Source organism: Serinus canaria, chromosome 12 (genome assembly GCF_022539315.1).
Source record: "Serinus canaria isolate serCan28SL12 chromosome 12, serCan2020, whole genome shotgun sequence".
Lineage (NCBI taxonomy): Eukaryota > Metazoa > Chordata > Aves > Passeriformes > Fringillidae > Serinus > Serinus canaria.
Window position 1 is genome coordinate 19,902,787 of NC_066326.1, and position 21,310 is coordinate 19,924,096.

Genomic DNA, 21,310 nt, shown 5'->3' on the forward strand with positions numbered 1-21,310 from the left:
CGAAAAGTGCACACTTAGCAATGTGCCATGTTTCCTCTCCAATTTCTCACTCTGTAGGTGGTAGAGAATTAGTGCTTAATTACTTGCAGGCTGTGGACAACAACCACTCCCTTAAACTGTTTACATTTCTAGATAAGGCTGGAGCTGGATATTCTTTGAGGTTCAGTCCTTCCTAAAATCTATGGGAGATTTTATAGTTCTTACTTTGCTTTTATACCATGTACTGGGATAAATGTTTGTTCCCAAAGAGCTTTTATCTTTTAAGAACCCCTGTTCATCCACGTCTACATCCCATTATATATGATAAATCCCATTCATGCCATTCAGCTTCCCAGGCTGTGAAAAAGCCCAATCAAGAGGCTTGTGCAAATGAAGGAGTTCAGAACTAGGCAGAAAATCAGATCCAAGGTGGAGCTGGAATTCTAGACTTGCTTGGATACAAGGAGTTATATCTAGCAAATATCACTTGAATAAAACATTAATTTCCCATTATAAAACATAATGTTGCTCTGATAATGGTTCCTGTTTTGAGTAATCCTCATTTCCTGCGTCTCTCTGGTGACTCATCACAGCAGAGCTCTCATCCATTCTGCTCTGCAGATGCTCTCAAGTTGCCTGTTCCCCATCTGACTCAGCTCCCGTGTATCAGCATCTCTCATGGCTGCAGAGCTCTGGGAGTGTTTGCCTGAAGAGCCCTTCAGCCTCCTCCCAGCCTAAGGATGACTGCTGCTCCTGGCTGCGCTTTTAAATTTAACTCCAAGTTTTAACAGGTTTTTTGTTAAAAGTTCACATGTCAAAATTTCAGGTTGTCTCCAGTCTCTAGGATCTGGAGCTGAGAAGCCCAGATTGCAGAAGTGTGTCTGTCCTTGTGTGTGTCTGTGAGAGGAACCACTCTTTCTTCCTTTCAGGTTTTCAGTGAGCGGTTGCCTGTATAAAACATTCCCAAATGTGATGTGTGCCTCCTACAGCTTTAATTAAACTTCAAGGGGTTAAAAGTGATGGGTGCAAGGGTCTAAATGGAGACTGTACCTCTCAGCTGTCACCTCTGTAATGAGGCCTGAGCTGCTGCTACTGAATTTTATAGGTAAATATAAAGTTTTAAGAAGGCTGATGGGTGGGTGGTGAACAAAGCAACAAAACTAGAAGATTCAAAGAAATTTTTGCTGGAGCTTGGAGGGCTACAGTGCCCTGAGGTGCTATAAGGTCCATGCAGAATGTTCCACGTGTGAATTCAGAGCCCCCAGAGCTGAGGCAGAGCTGTGGGCTGGGCTGGCGTGACATTTGTGGTGCCAGGGGAGATGTTTGTGAGCTCTGGGGTTACAGCAGAGCCTTTTCTGATTCTCTCTGCCTTTGGGCTAAAGGAGAGGAGGCTGCAGGGGTTACCAGCTGTAACTCCCATCAGAATTACCTGGCTGTAAATAGGCTGTTAAGACTTCCCTCTGCTTCTTGATAAAGGCTACAAGAATTTGTTGATCCTGAACAAACACTAAAATTTCCTGCCCAGAGGCCTGTGGGATGTGTGCAAGGAGGAATCTTGCACAGATGAGCCTTTCCTTCTCCTCCCAGTGTTGCCTCTGTGCTGCTCTAGGTGAGGTTTGGGCTGGAGGTTCATTCTCCAGCTCCTGTGTAGTGTTGGTGAGCTTTCATTTTCTTTTTGAAGTCAGCCTCACCCTCCTATGAGCAAAATGGAACCTGGTGTTCAATAAAGGGTGCACTGCAGTGAATATATAACTGGTTGTGCTTTTCTGGGGCTTTCATTACTCAGGGGAAGCCCATGGAATTGGCACTGCCATGGAGCTGCCCTCCTGTCTCCTGTACCACAAGATGTACCTGGGACTCACTGCATCACAACCTCTTTACTTTTAATTGACTTCTCCACTTTTTTTCTGGCAGTACTTTAAGCTTCTTAGGTCATTTTTGGGTAAAGTTTTCCTTTCCACAATGAAAGTAGTTTCTAGTATTAAAAGTTGCACATGGATGAGAGTTTTCACTGAATGAATGATGACAGAGAGGGGAGTTTTGGGACAGTGCCATGCTTCATATAGTTCCTTAGATTGTCATGAGGTGGTTACCTCAGCTGTCAGTCTGTTAGGATTACATAACATTTTTAAATTATCTCCTTTCCTAGGGCCAAAAAATGATTCAGTCCTCTTGTATATTGTATTACCTCGAGCTCTTGGTATTTATTACATATGCAATCAAGAAAATAAGAGTCTGAGGCTTGCAGAGATTTATTAGCTAGCATTTAATAGCTCTCTGTTTGCTAGTAATTTGGTTCATCAGAATGAGGAATTTATTTCTGAATTGTCTGTTAATAAGCAGATAAGCAGGTTTCTCTATCACTCTGAAACTGTGTTGTTACTTCAGGGCTTTGTTTTTACAAATGGAAGTTGTTATCTCTTGGATAGGTATCAGCCTGCTGTGGTAGTTTCCACTGGTTTTAATGGAGCTTGAGTTTAAATAACCCAGCTAAAAGTAGGATAAGAACATTTCTCTTTAGAGATATTTCTTTTACTATGTATTTGGTGCTTGATGGAATTTACACAGCCAGAACAAACCCCTAAATGATTTTCAGTTCTGTGAATATTGACTTTTTACTTGGGTAGATTGTGATAGGACAAGGGGGAATGGTTTTAAACTAAAAAAGAGCAAATTTGGATTTGATATTAGGAAGAAATTGTTCCCTGTCAGGGGATGCCTTATGACACTGTAATAACTGGTTTTGCAAAGGCCAAGGCAAACAGAGGTATTACTCTGTGACAAAGATTTATGTGACCAAAACAGAGGATGAGCAACATGATGTTTCTGTGTGGGAAATCAAAGTGGTTTATTAACTGATGGACTAGCTGGGATTTAACCTAGTGCTGCTGAAACACTGCATATGTGCAACTGAAGTTGTCTGTAAAGAAGGAAAGGAGCTGAGCAGAGTTGTAAGAGGTGAATTCAGCACCTGGGCTCTCAGTCCCTCTGTGCTGGGAGTTACAGGTTCCACAGCAGATCAGAGAGTATCACAGACTCACACAATCACTGGATTGAAGAGACCTTCAAGATCATCGAGTCCAACCCAGCCCCAACAGATTAACTGAACCCTGGCACTCAGTGCCACACCCAGGCTTTGTTAAACACACCCAGGGATGGGGACTCCACCACCTCCCCAGGCAGACAATTCCAGAACTTCATCAGCCTTTCTGTAAAAAACAGTCTCCTAATATCCAACCTATATTTCCCTTGGTGAAGCTTAGGGAGAAGGAAATTCCTCCATTCTGGGGGAAACAGCCACAAGTTGTACCAGGGGAGGTTTAGGTTTGATATAAAGGAAAAATTTCTTCATGGAAGGAGTTGTCAGACTTGGGAGCAGGCTGCCCAGGGCAGTGGTGGAGTCACCTGAACATGTTCCAAAACACATGTGGATGTGGCACTTGGGGACTGGCTTTGTGGGGAGCAGGGTGGCGCTGGGCTCATGGCTGGGCTTTTCCAATCTTAATCATTCCATGGTTCCTTTTGCCAGAGCCTGGAAGCTTCTCTGTGGGATGGGATTTCAAAGCCAGGCAAAGCTGGTGTTCCTCCTTCAGGCTCTGAATGGAACACAGTGCATGAGACTGGAGGTTGTTTCAGAGATGTGCAGCTCTGAAATGAGGGGCATTTCTCTTTCAGACACCATGTGGAAGGGGGAAAGCCCCTTCCACAGAAGAAGAGCAGAGGAGAATCTTTGTGCTGATCCGGTGGGGTCTCCCAACAGCTTTTTGTTTCAAGGGTTTGTTTTTTTCTTGTTTTGTTTGGTTGGGGGTTTTTTTGTTTGTTTTTGTGGGGTTTGTTTTATTTTTTTTTTTTTATTTTTGGGGTTTTTTTGCTTTGTCTAATTAGAAATTTACAATTAAAAGTCCCTACTGCAAAGCCTGTAGATGACACATGGGTTGAGGGAGCAGTGAGTAGCAGGGAGTACTGCACAGGACTGTGGGAATTGCCTGCACTTTAGCATGCTCAAATGAAAGGTCATTCCTCTAGAGCCAGGAAGGAAAAGGAAAAGCTAATTTTCTCTTCTTCCAGTCTGGGAAAGACACCAGCATTTAATCACACAGGGCTGAAAGCTGCCATGAGGCTTATGGAACAGAGAGTGGGGTGATGGAAGGTGTACCCAGCACCCCTAACTCAGCTGTCATTTCGTTTTAAGGCTGCTCTTCCTACAAACAATTGCTGTACACAGAATGACTTACCTCTGGGTCCTGGGTTATGATGAATAGCATCAATCCCTATAGGTAAAAAATTCACTTCCCTCATTTGCAGCTTGTGAAATCCTATGGGGAATAGGAAAAAAATGAGTATTGGGTTAAGAAGATTGAAATGGGCAAGTAATTGCAGCTTCCTCTCTGTTTTACAAACACAGACATATTTGGCAGTGCAAATTCTCCAATATTTTCAAAGAAACACAAAATAGTATGTAAAGTGTGGGGGATTTTGGTCAATATCCATTTTTTAAGGAAGTCAAAAAGAAGTGTAGTAGTAGGTAAAGTTCTTTTTGTTGGCTTCTTGCCAGGGCAATGGTCCTTTTTTTAAGCCTTTTTGTCCTTCAGTTTACTCTAGTTATATAATTTATTTACAAATGTATTCCTCGGGAATGTCATTCAAAAGCCATGTGCAGTGAGACAAGGCAGATTTTTATTTTTCACACAGTCATGTTAAGCTGTAGAAAGTGGATTAAACAGGACACATGGCTGGCCTCTTTCTTTGGTTTTTTCCTCCTCTGCTAAAATGAACTCATAGGTGTGTGGAGGTAAATCCCCACTCAGAGTGCTCATACCTGTGAGCTGGAGCCAGGTCTCAGGGAGGTGGGAGTGCTGATGGAATCTGCTAAATCAGGCAAGTGATGCACACAGTCTGTACCAGCTCCTGCTCAGCTGGGATGGCTGAGAAGCTCCAGCGTGGAGGGGCTGATCTGCTGGTCCCCTCCCAGCTGGAGGAGCACTGTGGGGCCATGTAGTGTCCCCAGCCCTGGCAGGGGCTGGACTCTACCCTGGGACCAGCACGGGGAACCATTCCAAGCCGGAGGGTCATCCCAGGACCCGGGTGTGTCCAGCCACGCAGCTCCAGGGAATTTTGGCACTGCTGTGCAGAGCCACGGCTGCAGCCTCCCCTCCCTGTGGCTTGGCACCAGCCAGGCTTTTGGCACAGGGCTTTTGGCATGAGGGCTGGCAGAAGGAGGTATGTGGAGCAGGAATTCCACTGGGGCCTTCGGCCTCACTGGCTGCAGGAGCAGGGCCGTCCCTGCTGCTGTCACAGCCCAGGGGACATCAGCCCTGCCACACTTTTGTCTTTTGCCATCATCCATGCACCCTGCATTCCTCAAATACTGCCAGCTACAAAGAGAAAATGAATGTGGTTTTTAGGGTAGTGGTTGGACTTGATGATCTTGAAAGTCTCCTCCAATCGAAATGATTCTGTGATTCTATACAACATGAAAAATCACATTTTTCTTATATGGGGGAAAAAGGTTTGGAAGGGGGAATTTGTATTGTACCAGCTCTGGTAAGTGAAGATTACCACTATTAAGATATAAAACAGTTAAAAACATATCAAAAATGCATGTTGGCTTGGGTCCTGCTTTGAAAAAGAAAAAAAATATTCTGTGATATGTGATGATCCCATTTGTTGATCTGAGGTGAAAAAGGAAGGAAAAAGTCATCTGAGATCTGTCTGATGTGAAGATGATCAGAGCTGTGCTGTACATATCTTTAGAGATGGGAATGATACCTCTTGCTAGCAGCCAAAACACTTCTTAAGGCATTGAGGAGATTTTCAAGATATGCATAAAGAGAGCTTATTGTGAGTTAGACTGCTGGGATTTAAATTATGGCCATGTTGAGGGGAATGCATCCTCAGCTTGAAGCCATTCTAATTGATGTCAGGTCAGTCTGTCCTCAGAATTTAAAGTCATAAAATTGTTGTTCGAAAAGTGGATGCATTACAGTGTGGAAGAATCAGGACAGGCTGGGCATTTGTGGAGGTGTGACTGGAGTTGTACCTGCAATCAGCAATTAAAACAATTATCAGTGATTATAGCTCAGTAGAATGTCAGTTCCCTTGCATTCTTCCAGCAGGGCTGGTGCTGGATGGTGCTGGATAAGCAGTTCCTAAATTCAGATTGTAACTTGTTTCGGTGCACCAAACAGGACTGGGAAAATACTACATCAATAGTTAAAAAGATTGAGTCTTTCCTTTTAGCAAATATCACTGGATGACAAGCAAACATATCAAATTAAATTGACTTTTTAAACACATCAAGTGTTTTGGAGCTATTCTGTAGAAATAGCATTTGGAAAGTTTTACCTGTCCATGGTGTTTCTGTTTCAGTCGGATCTCTGCATGGTGCTGGCAGAGAACAGGACAGTTTGGGCTTTTGGGGTGATTTTGTCTGAAGGCAGTTGTTGAATCTTGGGAACTAATGTAACCTTCTGTGTTTAAATGCCAGTGTATTTTCCCCATTTGCAGTTGGTTTTTATGTACCAAGTCTACTGTACAGAGGTTTGCAAAAACCACCCAATTTTAATGACTAATTCTCAGTGACAGTCGATGTCATTAAGCCTGTTTGTGTCATTGTAAATTGACATGAAGCCTTGGAAAGCTGGAAGTGGCTAAGCAGTTTTTCCAGTCACAGGTAATCAGGCAACTATAACATGGGAACATTGGTAGAGATAAAAGGATGTGGAAAGCAGAATTGTATTTAGGAGTCTTCATTTCACTCTGTTCAGTATTGAACATTACTTCCTAAAGAATTACCTTTCCTCTGTGAATCAAGTCCATGGAGTTGTGCTGGTCATAACTTTAACAGATGATGGTGAGGAAAAGTAATCAGCCTTCAGTCAGAAATGGTTACACTGCATGCACTGTAAATGTAAGTCATTTTAACATTGCTGGGAATTCATGAGGCTCTGAACTCAGGTTTCCATGTTCTCTCAGGTTCCTGAAATGTTAACTCTGGGATTGTGGTGCCAGTCAGTTCCTGTGCTGACAGTGGGAATTAGAAGTCATTGAGAAGTCACTGAGCCACTGCACAGGAATGAGATCTGTTCCAGTTGCATGGATTCAGTGCAAGTATCACATTACTCTGATTCCATCCCTGGCTCCAGGGGCTGCACACAGGAATTGTGAGTGGGGTGCTGCAGCACTGACACAGCACCGGCAGGTGCTGCCAGCAGGATAGGGATCTGCTCTCCAACAGGATAAGGGATCTGCTGTGAAACAGGATAAGGGATCTGCTCTTCCCCAGTACCTGTGGAACATGAGCTCAGGGTTCATGGCACTTGGGAGAGCCCTCTGAGCTCTGCTCCTGACTGAAAGCAGAACCTCTGCTGAGTCATCGAGTGGATGTGCACAGAGTTTTGGGTCTGAAAAAGGCAGACTGGGTGAGAAATGTAGCATCAGTAGTGGTGGCCTTGCTGGATTGTTGTTTTGTGTCCTAACTTGGATGGAAATGGATTTGTTTTTCCGGGTTTTTCTTGTTGGAGATTTTCTGAAGAGATGTGGGAAAAGAGATAGCATTTGAGGGGGAGATAAGGAAAAAGGGTCAAGAAAAATAGGGGTAATGTGTACAGGTAGGAAAGGGAGAAGACTAGGGGACTCTAGAGAGGAAAAGCAGTAGTGAAACAGGGAAACCTTCAAGGGTGAGAGCTGCAGGACTCCAGCTGGACACAGATGAGACTGTTAGTGCTGTAAGGCTGCTGTAGTTAATCCTGTCTGTCCCAGCAGCTGGGTCACTGCTGCTTTTGTCACTGTGGGGCCATCCCTGTGTGACAGCCCTGCCTCTGCCCCTGCAGTATGCCTCACACAGGAAGATTGAAGAGACGGGTCCTAACCTGGAAGATATGGATGGCACTTTTTTGTTATTGAAAATGGAATACTCATATTTTTTATGAGAGCTTTTGTAACAAATTGCCTAGAAAGCTTGTGATCCCAATGGGGTTTATACTGGCTTTTGTCAGATAGCCAATCTTTCACTATAATGTGGTTGCAGCACATTTTACTTGAGTTTATAAACAAACAACTCCTCCCTGAAAGCAGCCTTGCCAATGCACTGTCTTGGTGGTCCTAACCCTTGCAAAGGGAATGCAGCTCCCAGCAGCTCTCGTCCCACAGCTCTGGAGCTGCCCCTGCCTGGCAACTTCAGCCTTTAACTGTGCTGCTGCCACAGAAAAACCTTCTCCCATGACGTTGTGCTGAGCACCAGAGCCACAGGGACAGTTAGACCTCAGAAAGCTTTATCTTATCTCTGAGAAGGAGTGGAAAATCCTTCAAGTCAAAATGTATGTTAGATACCTGTGGCTTGTGCTGGTTGGGTCAGTGGCCTTCCAGAACATTAATGTGTTGAAAATGTTGAGATTTTACTTCAAATTGTCATAAGGAGTCACCTATCTGATGTGAGCAGGTTTTGTTTTGGTTTGCAGACACCACAGGGATATGTGCTGATACACTGCTATCACCATTTATACCTCACCTTCCCTCCACACCTCTTCTTTCTCATTGCAGATTTATAGGGAGTGGCAGAGGTCAGATTGTGAGCTGTATTTCCAGCTCTGTAGTGGAGGGGAGCAGTCCTCACCTCTCCCCACTGTGTGGCTGGTGTTCCCTGTGAGAGCTGATGTCTTGCAGTGATTGGGAAACAGCTGGCAGTTCACCACCAGTGTTTGTTGGCTGGGAGAAGCAGCAAGTTCAAAGGTGACCCTCTCCCCTGATGAGGAAGGCTGCATTCCTTGCAGGGAGGGGTCTGGCTGGTGCCCAGCCCCTGCCTGAAGGTGCTGTCCTGTCCCATGGCACCCACACACTGGTCCCAGTGCTTCCCTGGGCTCTGGGCACTTCAGAGGTGAATGGGCAGGGAGTGCTGGGGCAGCTCCTGGGTGCCAGGGACAGCCCGTGGTGCCAGTGCTCGTCTGCAGTGCAGCAGTTTCATCCCTGAAGTCTCAAAGGGTTTGAGTTTTTCTGAGGTAAGAGAGGATTTCCCCTGGCAGGGGTTGGATTTTGAGATGAGGCTTAGTGGGTGTAAATGTGACCTTGAGCCCTGGTAAGGAGGGTATTCCCAGAGGAACTCGTGACCTTTCCTGCCTCCAGGGTCCCATGTGGGATGTGCAGGATGTGCTCCTGGCTTTGTCAGAGCCCGTTCTCAGGACAAGAGGACTTTTGGGAGGTTAATAGGAAGAAGTTGCATCTGATGAGGAAAGTGAAGGGATGCCACTGGCACTTTACTGAGATCTATGGGTTTGCTTGTCAGTGCTCCCTAGTGTTGTATCTTGCTTTTAAAGATCCATTTCACATCCATTTGTGGTTGCAGACACGGTAGAGAACAGTGTAACTGCAGAACCAAATAAAAACAAAATAGATCTCAGCTGAAAGAAGTCAAAATTGTAACAATTGCTGGAGAGAGCAAATAGAATGCAGAGTCCTGCTTCTATGGAGTAGCTTATAACAGACCTGTTTCTATGGAGTACTTCAGGAAAGACCTGTTTTGTGTTATTGAATTAAATTCTGAAAAAAAATGCGAAGTATTGTGGCTTTCCTCAGTGTTGTGCCTGTGTGTGTGGGTGTGCAAAACTTGGTGGTGCTCCAAACCCTCTCAGGCACCCAGAACCCAGTGTTCCAACCACTTCTATCCCTTCTCCTGGTGGATGACTGAGCAAGTTATTGTCTTTTTCTAGCAATGTCCAGACTTGTCTGCCTTTAAGTATCCAGACACTTTGTTCCTTTCTTGTTGCTTCGTCACCACAAAGGGCCTCATATGGATCTTATTTTCAACAGCCCCTGGGCAGCACTAAGGCTTTACTCTCATCATGAGCTGTTAGCACCCTGAACTAGAAACCTGGGTAAAAACCTTCAAAATTCAACCATCCTGATATTTTGATCATTCACTTGTGATTTGCACACGTGCTGTGTGGGAATGGACGTTGCTTTCCTGGCGTGTGGTTGAAAATTGAAAAAGGGAGAAACTGAGAAGTGCACTCTACTTATTTACACACAAGTAATAAAGACTGGATTTTTTTTGGAAAAGCACTGATGCAGTGGTATGTGAAGCTCTGCCTCTTTTAATGTTTTCCTTTACTCTGTTTTAGGTGTCTCTTGCAGAAAGTAACAGGAATGAGTCTTTGTGGGGGAGATGAAGACTCTCCCACCCTTCATTAGAGTTTGCTGCCTTATCCCAAATGCTCCAAAACACATTTAAATCACATAGTTGGAGCTTTTCACAAGTCAGTGTCTTTTCTCTCTCTTCATCTGTGATTCCAAACTGGAATGTGATTGGGAATGTAAATTCCTTTACAAGTGACTGCAGCCTATGTTGTCCAACTAGAAAATGTGAGCCAGAGTGCACTGCAGGGGATGAGCTGCAGTTGGGTTTAGCCTGTGCCTGTTTTAGGTTGTGCATGTGGGGTGTGGAACCTGCCCCAGAGCACATTTGTCTGTCTCTGGCTGCTCAGGAGCAGCAGGAGGAATGTGAGCAGGGCCTGATGCCAGCTGTGTCCTTGCAGCCATGCTTGTGCTCGCTGCAGTGGTGGGTACACGGGGAGGGAGAGGGACTGGGACTGTCCCTGCAGCTGAAAGAGCTCTTGTAGAGATAGATGCCGGCTGCAATGCTGATCCATAACAGGCTGAAATGCTGATCTGTCCGCAGCATCCTCCTGGTTGTTTCATGCTTTGTACATGCAGCTGTTGCTCGTTGGCTGTTCCCTGCAGGAATCACTGTCCCACCCATTCTTGCTGTGCCTCGGCAGGACTGGGGTCAGCAGTGGCCTTCAGCACTGCCTGAGCTCCATCAGTGCTGCTGCCCTCAGGACTGGCCTAAATATTAATATCTTTATATTTACTCTATTTACTCTATTTTATTAATATCTTTATATTTACTCTATGTATAAACACCCCCAGGCTGAACTGGAGTTGCTCAGCCTGGAGAAAAGGAGGCTCAGGAAGAACCTTCTGTTTCTCCACAATTCCCTGACAGGAGGGATCAGGCACTGCTCCTAGTGAACAAGGGGCACGACAAAAGGAAATGGCCTCGAGCTGTCCCAGGGACGTTTGGATTGGATATTAGGGAAAAATTTATTGATGGAGAGGGTTGTCAAGCATTGGACAAGGCTGCCCAGAGCAGTAGTGGAGTCCTCATCCATAGAAGTGTTCCAAAACAGGTGTGGATGCAGCACATGGGACATGGTTTAGTGGTGGTGGTGGTGCTGGCCCGATGGTTGGACTTGATCTCAGGTCTTATCCACAGAAACCTTAAGGATTCTGTGTTTCTGCATTCAAGGGCTTTGTGCTTGAATTTTTGGTAAAGGAGCAGGAGGTCCCTATAGGCTTCCATGGGCACGGGGTCAAACCCCAGCTTTAGGTGAAAACAGCCACTTCTGCCATAGTTCACAATTATTTTCAAGTGTTGCCTTGTTTGAAGGTGACTTCAGTAGCGGTGCTGGCAGCTATTACAAGAGTGCTGTTTATCCTGATGAACACATACTGAGGGACTCGTTACTTTTAATTAGGAAGATAGAATTGAAACAAATCAGAGGAATTTTGTGTGTGATCTGAGCGGTGTAGATTTTGCACAGGGAGGAAGGACTTAGGGAATTGCACAGTTCCTGTGAATGTGTTCCTCTTGGTGTGTTGTAGGGTTAGACTGAGCTGCACCCTGAACAGTCTGAGCTGGAGGCAAAGTCTGAAGTGGGAATGAGCAAAATGGTTCACCCAGTCCCTGCTGTGTGAAACCACAGTAACAGCATCAAACAAGGCACGACATTTAGAAGTTAAAAACTCCATTTGCCTGATTTCTACCTCAAACCATTACTTTCTTAGGGAACTAAACCCCCTTCTTTCCAAACATCTGTGGTTCTGAGGCATGCTGCATGGCAAAGGAGAGATTTCCTGCTGTGCTTCCTGCTAGGGCTGCTAAATTCCCCTGGAACAATCTAAACATCATTATCAGCCCATTCAAATTAATATTTACTCCTACCTCTGTAAGGGATAAAAGGAGGTTTGTTTCCTTGCTGTTGACTTAAGTGTCCCACTGACATTCCTTCCCAATAACTGCTCTGGCACTGGGAGCATCCTTGAGAGTTTAAACCTCCTTGGGGTTACTGGATCAAGGCAGAACTGGGAGCCATCAGCTCTTCCAGCCTGTCGTTAATCCAGGAAATGCCCTGGGCCACAATCAGTACTGCTGAAATTCTTGCCCAAACCCTGATTACAAAACTTCATAAAGGAAAGCCTGAGGAAATGCGAGATCTCTTCAGAACATCATGGTAAAATAAAGGAACAATGTAATTTATGATTATAAACCTGACAAGGAGTAGCAAGGAATCCTGGAGGGTTCCCAAATAAGGAGATGGAGCTCTACAACAACTCTTCTGTTCAGTTTAAGCATCCCTGCTCACTAATTAGAAACTCAATGAAACTCAGAGGTTTCCTTCCTCTGCTATTCAGAATCCTTTTGTCAACAGCCCTCAGCCAAACAGAGCTGGAGGGCTCATACTTGGTCAGGAGCACTCCTGGGGCTGTTCAGGTCACTGACTGCTGCTGTCCTGTCCTTTCCTCTCTGTTTTTGCCTTCTCCAGGTGTGCAGGCTCCTGCTGTGGCTGAAAGCTGTGCTGAGCAATGTGGCAGAGCAAACGAGCTGACACCAGCAGCTGAGCTGTCAGGGGGTGAATCTGCCCCTTTTTCAGTGATGTTCTGAACAGAGATGAACACTCAGTTCACTCCTCTGATGAATTTTACAGTTTTTCTACTTTGGGTGAATTGATCATGAGGAAAATGCAAATCTTGGCTTCCCCCTCCCAAATAGATGTGAGACTTTCTCTGTGAACAATTTCTGAGTCGGCTCTCCTGGGGGGCAATGAGGCTTTGTATTTTTTAGCCTGTGCTATGTGTGCTGAACTGCTGGAAGCAGACTGAGGACTGGACAGGTGCTGGGGACTTTCTTTTTAGTTGCCAGAATTACAAAACTCAAAACCCTAAAGGCTCACAACAGCAACCTGAAGGATGTTTGACCTTTGGGGTCGGCTTCATAGAGCATCCATGAGCAATTCCCTATCCCATGTTAGCCCTGCCAGGCTGCACAGTGCAGTCTGTACCCCAGCAAGTCAGATGTGGTTCAGATATAAATGTCCAAGCCTCTTTCAGGCTTTCAACAAAAGTACAATTGGTGTGAGAATGAATAATATATTTATGTTATGAACAAAAAAAGGGTTACCCATTTTTTTTCCAAAAGTAGAGTTACAAGTTTAACCAGTTCCGGCCGAGGAGTGCTTTTGTTAGCTGCTTGTTGTAATCACCGGTTAAGTATCAGGTCGTTAGCCATCTATGGTTGAGAATTCACTCTATTGTATCAGCATCAGCCTGCTTGTGGCCAGGTGCGAGGATGGCATCCCCCCCACCAGATGGTAGAGGGGAGGGAACCAGGAGTTGATATGCAGATAAGTTTAGAGACAAAATGCAATGGGGCAAGCCCCTATTCCAAACGCAATTAACAAACCCCTAAACCAGCGAGCCAATATGGAATTCAGAGATCAAAGTGGTCTCTAGGCATCAGGGGTGAGGTGAGAAGCCAGCAGAGACCCTGAAAACCTTAATGGCCCCTCACCACAACTGAAAAAGATGATAGTTAGAGCCAGGACCTGAGTCTGCCAACTCAAAATCGGGACCTTGTGGGTGAATACCCCTGCCTGCAGTCGCGAGACTAGACCCACCAGCTCTGTCCCGTGGTGGACAAAGCTGCTTTTGCCTCCTCCTCCGGGTCACACTAGGGAGCTGCGACGGCAAGCCTGCGGATCTGTCGGGCCTCCCAGCCTTGAGCTGATCACTTTTAATAAAGGCATTAAAAAGGGAAAAGTATCTCCTGCTCTGTTTATTTCAATTTACATGGATTGCATGATTAAAGTGTGTGTAGTGGTTTTAAGCAATTGGGCTTTAAAATGGCACAGTAACTTGACTTGTCCTGGATCAGCACTCCCAGTTCAAAACAAAGACCTTTTTCACTGCTAAGCTTTTAGAATTTAAAGCAGAAACGTGTCTTAATGAATGGCTGTCCCTAACACTGCAGTGTGTAGGTGTGAATGGGTAATGGTGAAATTAATGCATTTTTTTCTGTAGATAAGTACTCAGACATAAGGGGAGCATATATGCTAGATGAAGGCCTTACACACACACATCTGTTTGCTACTTTATGTTTGTTTGCCTTTATATTTTTTAAGATGAAGGAATACTGATTTTGTGATTTAGTTACCATTACAACCTCAGCTCCGTTTGTAATTGGTTAAGAACATCGTGGAAGTGCTTGGCTTACTCAGTGTTTGAGTTACAGCAGATTTAGTGATCCTGCCTAATTTTCCCAAGTGCTCTGACTGGCAATCCCTGACTACATTCCCTGATACACACTACTCCTCCGAATTTTAACTTTAAAATTAAACAGGGCTGGTGGAAGTGCTTTGAAGAAAGGAGCCTACCTAGCCACAAAAGAGATCATGCAAAGAGCTTGCTCTCCCCAAGATAAAATTCTTCAGACAGGAATTACAAGGATAATCGGAACCAGGCTTTCCAAAGCCTCAGCTCTTTTGAAAGTTAATAGCCAGCATAAATATACTCTGTGCTATATCTGGGGAAGGAGGGTTGAGGGGGAAAATACAGCCAAGACTGGGCTGAAGGGCAAGAAACATTCTGCCTGCTCTGAGTTATCATTGTAACTGATGGAAGGATGATTGTGCATGAACTGTTCCGCTTCAAACTCCATGGTAGAAGGATACAGCAAAATGAGACACATTCTGCAATGGCAGGCAGAGGAATTGCTTGGGTTTGTGGTGAAAAGGATTAAAGAATTTATTTAGTTGTTCCCCCCTCCCCCTTCTTTCAACCTGGATCTAATAAAGGATGCCATCATGGAAACCTTAAAGACCAAACATTGTCTAAATTATCTGGCCTCTGCCACAGGTAATACAGGTTTTGACTTACAAGGATTATCCAGCACTAAAGCCAGGGGGAGTATTAGGTTGCTATTCATTGACACTTTGAACAAAATCTGCCAAACAAGCCTGGCTGAGGCTATGTTGATGTATGTCTCCACTGTATGGTGCACAGTAAAATGAACGTTCAGCTTGGGTTGTCCAGTTTTTCATTGTGCCTTGCGGCAGACACAGCTCGCTGTGTTTTGCCAAGCAAGCCAGCATAAGGAATTTATGAAAAAAGAATAATGTAGGAAACAGAATGTTTTCATGTTGAAATAGAAAGCAGATGCTTCCCAAAGAGTGAAGGCAATATAACAGGAACTTGTCCTGGATGAGTGGTGGGATGGATTCCCAAAGAGACGCGGGTTCCTTCACAGGATGGAGGAGAGCACAGAAAAACACTTTGCTGCATGAGGTTTAAAATGAAGGCAGCTTGCTCCAAGTGTGATGGACCTCCCTTACACTGCTGTGGTGATGGCATGGCAGGCAGGAATTGAAGAGGGTGGTGGTAAAGGATTAGGCACTGAACTGAATCCAAGAGGTGAGTGCTGAGAGCTCAGCTCAGCCTGTATTTCTCCTGCAATCTGCTTTTCCATTATTTCCAAGGAGAGAAGCCTCAAAGACTGAGGAGAGCCTGTGGGTTAATGCCCCATCCCGAGCAGTGAGCTAACTGTGGCTTGGTCATGGAAACACTCCAGCAATGCCCTCATTTCAGGGAGATTTAGAGTCAGACACGTCCTGAACACAGAGGCACTTGGAGGAGCCTGCAGGAGCCTGCACAGAGTAAAACCCTCTGCTCATTTATCTGGGAACAGGTCCTGGGAGAGCTTAACCAGCCCCAGTGACGTAAGTGGTAGCTCATTTGGAGTGAAAGCAGCTGGCTTTGGGGCTGTGCTGTCATTCTCCCCTCCCCTGTCTTTGCCAAGATAAATGTTCTTCTCCTCCTTACCTTACTCATTAAAACGTCTTCCCAGCCATCCCAGATAAACCAAGTTGAGAACATGTTACAGTGCACACCTAGTTGTGAAGTTAAAGGAGGGAGTTTAATAAAGTTTCTCAGGCTGTTGATAAGATAGGAAATGACAACCTGTTAAGGGGTGAAGCTACCGTACTTTGTTATTTATTTATTAGAGCTTTAAACGGTGAAGAGATTGGAGCAGAAAAAAAGACCCACTGGGAACAGTTATTTTTCAGTATTTTAAGAACTCCCCCAAGTTGTTCCATGAGGTTTTTTAAATTGTTTTTCATAATATATTGTTTTAAGTTGTCAGGCAGGTATTTGATAAGGAAGTACAACTTATTTTTCTCCAGTTCTTGTTAAGTGTATGTGCTGGGTGGAAGTGTAAATACTATAGGTTTGGGGGAGATAAACTACTTTCTTCAGGTGTAGGAATGGAATAGGAAGTTCCATCATAACAGCAAGGGCTCAGCTCAGTTTTGAGAATATGACCTTTGCCTCTCTCCCATGTGAGTGCTGATCCAGCAATTAACAGCTGGAATTAAAACCAGCAGGGAAGAGATGTGGGTGCCTGGGGCTGGCAGTGCCCTCCTGACCGCCTGATCCTCCTGGTGGTTCATGCAGTGCTCTGGCTTGCCCTGGCTTATAGATAATTGGTGTTGTGTTAATACCAGTTTGAAATTCACCTCTGCCTGAAGTCAAGTGGTTCTGTCCAGGCCCCTGCACTGTGTCTGCCTTACTTGAGTCTCTCTGTAGCTGAAGTTGCTATCTGAGACTCCTCGAGGTCATGGTTCCTGGAGTAATTTTAGTGGAAAGGGGAGTAATTGTCCCCTCGTGCGTGGGAGGCGTGGGAGGTTGGTTGGTGTGGTGGGTCAGTCCTTGCTGCTCCTATCCTGTCAGGAGTCATAGACTCACAGAACAATTTGTGTGCAAAGGGATTTAAAGCCCATCCAATGCCACCCCTGCTATGGCAGGGACACCTCCCACTGTCCCAGGCTGCTCCAAGCCCTGTCCAACCTGGCCTTGGGCACTGCCAGGGATCCAGGGGCAGCCACAGTTGCTCTGGGCACTCTGTGCCAGGGTTTTACCAGGCTCAGTGAGGAAGTGTTAATGTCTTAAGGTTTGTCCATCTTTCTCCTGAGACAAAAGAACCACTTAGAAGGGAATGATGGATAAAGCTGCTGACAGCTCAGTCGGGAGTGCTGGCTCCAAGGATGGGCATTTGCATTACAGGAGTTATTCAATCGATGCAAATGCTCTGCAGAGCTGCAGACCCGAAGTGAGACTGGGAGGAAGCAAATTGGAGGTGTTAAAGGTGTGAAATGGTCTGAGTGGAAATTCAGGTGAAGCTGAAATCAGGGAAACTTCAAAAAAGCTCTGGCAAGAAACTGAGATACTTTATCCCTTCTTGTCCTTCTAGAGCTGGCCGATGATTTATGACTCTGGAAACATAAGTTGTGAACACTGGGAAGGAAGAAGGGAGGAAAGTTTATGAAAATCCACTTTGTCTCCTTTGCTGCTCTATCAAACTTATGGTTCACTGTGACAGTGGCAGGAAATAATTGAGTAGCCTTTAACTGTGTGTTTTTCTCAGTTTGAGCTTCAACTAAACTTTTTAAAGTACACACACCCACCCACAGAGGATTTTGTAGCTGAAAGCTGAAATTCTTAGCATGTAAAAGCTGTGTGGATTTCATGTGACCATGGAAAACCTGGATGTGTCCCTGGGTCAGCTTGAGGCCACCTGGCTGCTGCTCAAGGTTGGATCAGGCACTGAGACAACTTTAAAGCCCAGGCAGGGAAGAGTTAAAATTCTCTGAGGGAAAAGGGTTATTCAAAATATTTGAATTAATTTCTAAGTGTCTTTAAAAGACAATACACCAGTTTTTGAGATTAGGCCAAAATGTTCTGTAGTTCACATCTTCAGAATGATGCAGAGTGATAATTGCAGGAGGTGAGTTTCTGAATTGCAAACAAGTGAGGAAACTGCTGCTGTTTTCTAGTGCAGCCTGATATAATTTACCTTTTTTTTCCCCTAGTGAAGACATCTATAAATAGCAAATTATCTGTTAGCAGGTGGGTTGTGAAATGACGTTATCTTTAAAGATTCACACAGTGTATTAAAAAAAACTGGGATTGCAGACTTCTCAAACAAAATTACTTTGTTTTCCATGAGCAGATGCAAATCTGGTTCTAAATCTGCTAATATCATGGAAGCCCCAAATAAACAAAGCTCTGTTTGATTGTTTTTGTATTTCAAAGTCTGTTACACACAGAGTTGAAAATCTCTATACAGCATAGAAACTCTGTGATCCCCAGTCCTGTGCATGTATTTAGTTGTATATATTTGTTCTCCCTAATGGAGAATTAAAATATCATAAATCCATGGTAATGTCTGTGACTCCTATTATTAGTTATTCCAGATTCTTTTAAATTCCTGATGAAGATAAAATGCAGTAGTTTGTTTATTTTATGATAACTTCACTCTGGGTTTAATTATTCATAAGATCACAGCAAAAGGCAATATATTTTGCAAATATGACTGTTTAATAGTATGGCACTTCAGTAGAGCAATCTGATATCGAATCTTCAGTGAGGAATGAGTAACTAGCTTTTAGTTGAATTATAAATCATGTAGATTACTGCAAATATAGATAGTTAAATTCTGCTCTATTCACATGTTCCAGCAAGAGCAACAAATGTATTTCAGCACTTGGTAAAATGAATCGAGTTTCCACCGAGGGAGTGAATTAGAACTATGTTAAAATTTCACTGTTTTATAGCAATGTGTTGTAATTATCTGGTACTGGATATATTTCCTGCCAGTTTAACCGCATAGATCAACCCTCCAATGTCACAGAGCAGCTCTTACACCTAATAGAGCTCTCAGTCTCAAGTATATTTTAAGGCTGTTAATGTGTTGTATAAATTGAGAGCACTGCATAGGCCGGGGGCCATGTGCAGATTGTTGTGGTGCCACTGCCCTGGTGTGTAAGCGGGAGCTGGGCAGGGTGGGAGGACACAAATGGCTTTGGTCATTAACCCCCTGCACCTGCAGGTCTGGTTTGGGCTGCTCCTCCCCCAAGGCTTGAAGAGAACAAAGTACCCCAAGTCTGTGCAGTAGGTGTAGAGGATCCAGCAAAATCCTATTTCACTGCAACCTGCACATTTACATCCTGGGTGCAAATCCACAAAATCAAATGTGGGAGCTAGAGCAGCATTCTCCATGTCCATCTCTCTTACTACATCTTAGTGCCAGTGTTTCTCAGTCAGAGTTACAGCTCCCAGACCCTTTTCACTGTATTTTTAAGCCAGCTGAACCATGCAAGGCTAGGGCACTCTATGCTAACTACATCTGTGTCATGAGAGCACTGTTACAGCAGCATAATGACTGAATCAACTTGTACCAAGTGGCCAAGCATGATTTTTCAATGTTTTTGCTCAGACTTGTCAGATATAGAATGGTCTTAAAACCATTTATGTAATTTATAGCATTTAAAACTCTTAATTTCCTTCTGCTGTTTCCCCTGAAGGACATCACCAGGTGATCAGTTATGTCAAGATCTTTTACGTGTCAGTTGTCTCTCTTTTTTTTCCTTATAACCAAACAAAATGTGGAAATAAAGGGAAAAACCTCACCCTGAACAATCGTTATTTTAAAGATCTTCTCAATTAAGCAGAGTTAAACCAAATCCATTCCATACAAAGTAATCTAAAAAAAATCTGTGTGTATGCTTCTACAGGTTCCACAAAGGAGTTGATTGAGAGCTGCTGTGGAGCTGGCCAGCAGTGGGCTATAGACAACGGGGAGTGCACAGAAATCCCTGTAAGTGGCATGGATGGTGATATTTGCAGGTACGTAAGGTAAAACTGAACCTTTTCGGTTAGCATAAAGAGTAGCCCTTGCAAAGAAACAGATATACTTCGTGGGATGTCCAGGAGACTGGAAACCGCGTCATTCATTGTCTGAATTATTTGTGGACTGGCAATATTCATGGCTAATTAGAAGCCAGGATTTCCCCCTCCATTTGCCAAAAATCTAATCTAGACAAAAGCTTTTTAAGGTTTCTTTTTGTCTCTCCCACGTGCAGAGCACAGATTTTTGTTTCCTGTTTTCTGCCCATCTGTGGAGTTGCAGTTAAATGGGTGTGCAGTGATTATCCGTGTCTTCAAGGGATGTGTTCGTTGCTCTGTGGGTGGCCCCTGGTTCTGCTGGAGGGGGCACCATACCCTGATCCTGCTGCTGGTGTCAGCAGCACCTGCTCTGAGAGGGAGCCAGGTTACCTCTGCTCAGCAGGAGGACAGGGACGGGTGCAGGGTAACCTGGACCAGCCCCCCACCAGCAGCAGTTCATCCCATTCCCTGCCCACGAGCCTGGAGCAGCCCTTGGGGAGGGATGGAGACAAACTCAGTCCAGACTCACATTCTCGAAGACTGATCCTGTCATTTAGAGCATTGAAAAACTTTGGCATAATCCCTTTTATCAAATTTCGTATCATTGCACCTTTCTGAAGTTACTGGGAGATTGAAATCCTCCCTGCTGGGATCTGGCCTGACATAACTGGCAGGTACCAACTGTCTGTGAAGTAAAGGCAGATTAAAAATCCCAGCCTCGTCCTAAGTAGGTGCAAATCCAGTACATTAATGAGTTGCACCTGCACATCTGATGCTGCATGTAGATGGAAAAGCCAGATCCTAAATGTTTCAGTCCCTGTGAGCCTACTGGGATTAAAAGGACTAAGAGATAAGGGGTTTAGTTTTCTTACTTGTAACATTTCAGTTGTGTCCCTGTTTTAAAGATTTAAGCCTGCCCATAAATATTACGTCTAAAGAAAACGTTTTATGTAAAAAAGTATTCAAGTATGTGCCCTCAGAGCCTGGAAAGCAAGGACAGAATCTTGCTGCTGCTGCTGGGAGCTGTGCCAGTGAGCAGAGCTGGTGACCCTGCCCCTCTCCAGCCCCAGGGCACTGCCTGTGCTGGAACCCTGCAATTCCTGCAGCTCCCAGTAGTCTGCTCCAGCTCAGCTCACTGCCTAAAGATTGTAAAATCCCAGTCTGGTTTGGGTTGGAAGGACTGAAAGCTCATCCCATTCCGCCCCCTGCCATGGCAGGGACACCTTCCACTGTCCCAGGCTGCTCCAAGCCCTGTCCAGCCTGGCCTTGGGCACTGCCAGGGATCCAGGGGACAGATATAAAGTAGATACTCATTAAAAAAATTAATTCCTGTTCTGCCAGGACAGTTTTCTGCACAAGTTTAGATGTGGGGTACTTGAGGTGGCACCGGGACATTTGCCGGGGGTGTCAGAGATCCCTGCTCCTGGGCTGTGTGACAGTGTGCCCTGCTCCTGGGCTGTGTGACAGTGCCCTGGCCCTGGGCTGTGTGACAGTGTGC

General features: G+C 44.8%; 1 protein-coding gene across 7 annotated transcripts in view; it reads left to right on the forward strand.

Annotated features, from left to right (window-relative positions):
- The window catches only part of FBLN2 (fibulin 2), a 90,882-nt gene that overhangs the window by 40,550 nt on the left and 29,022 nt on the right, over window positions 1–21,310 (forward strand). For all 7 annotated transcript variants that reach the window (XM_050979517.1, XM_050979519.1, XM_050979514.1 and 4 more), the window contains exon 3: window positions 19,662–19,773. In XM_050979517.1, coding sequence (XP_050835474.1) covers window positions 19,662–19,773 — 112 coding nt within the window. The remainder of the gene's footprint in view (window positions 1–19,661; window positions 19,774–21,310) is intronic.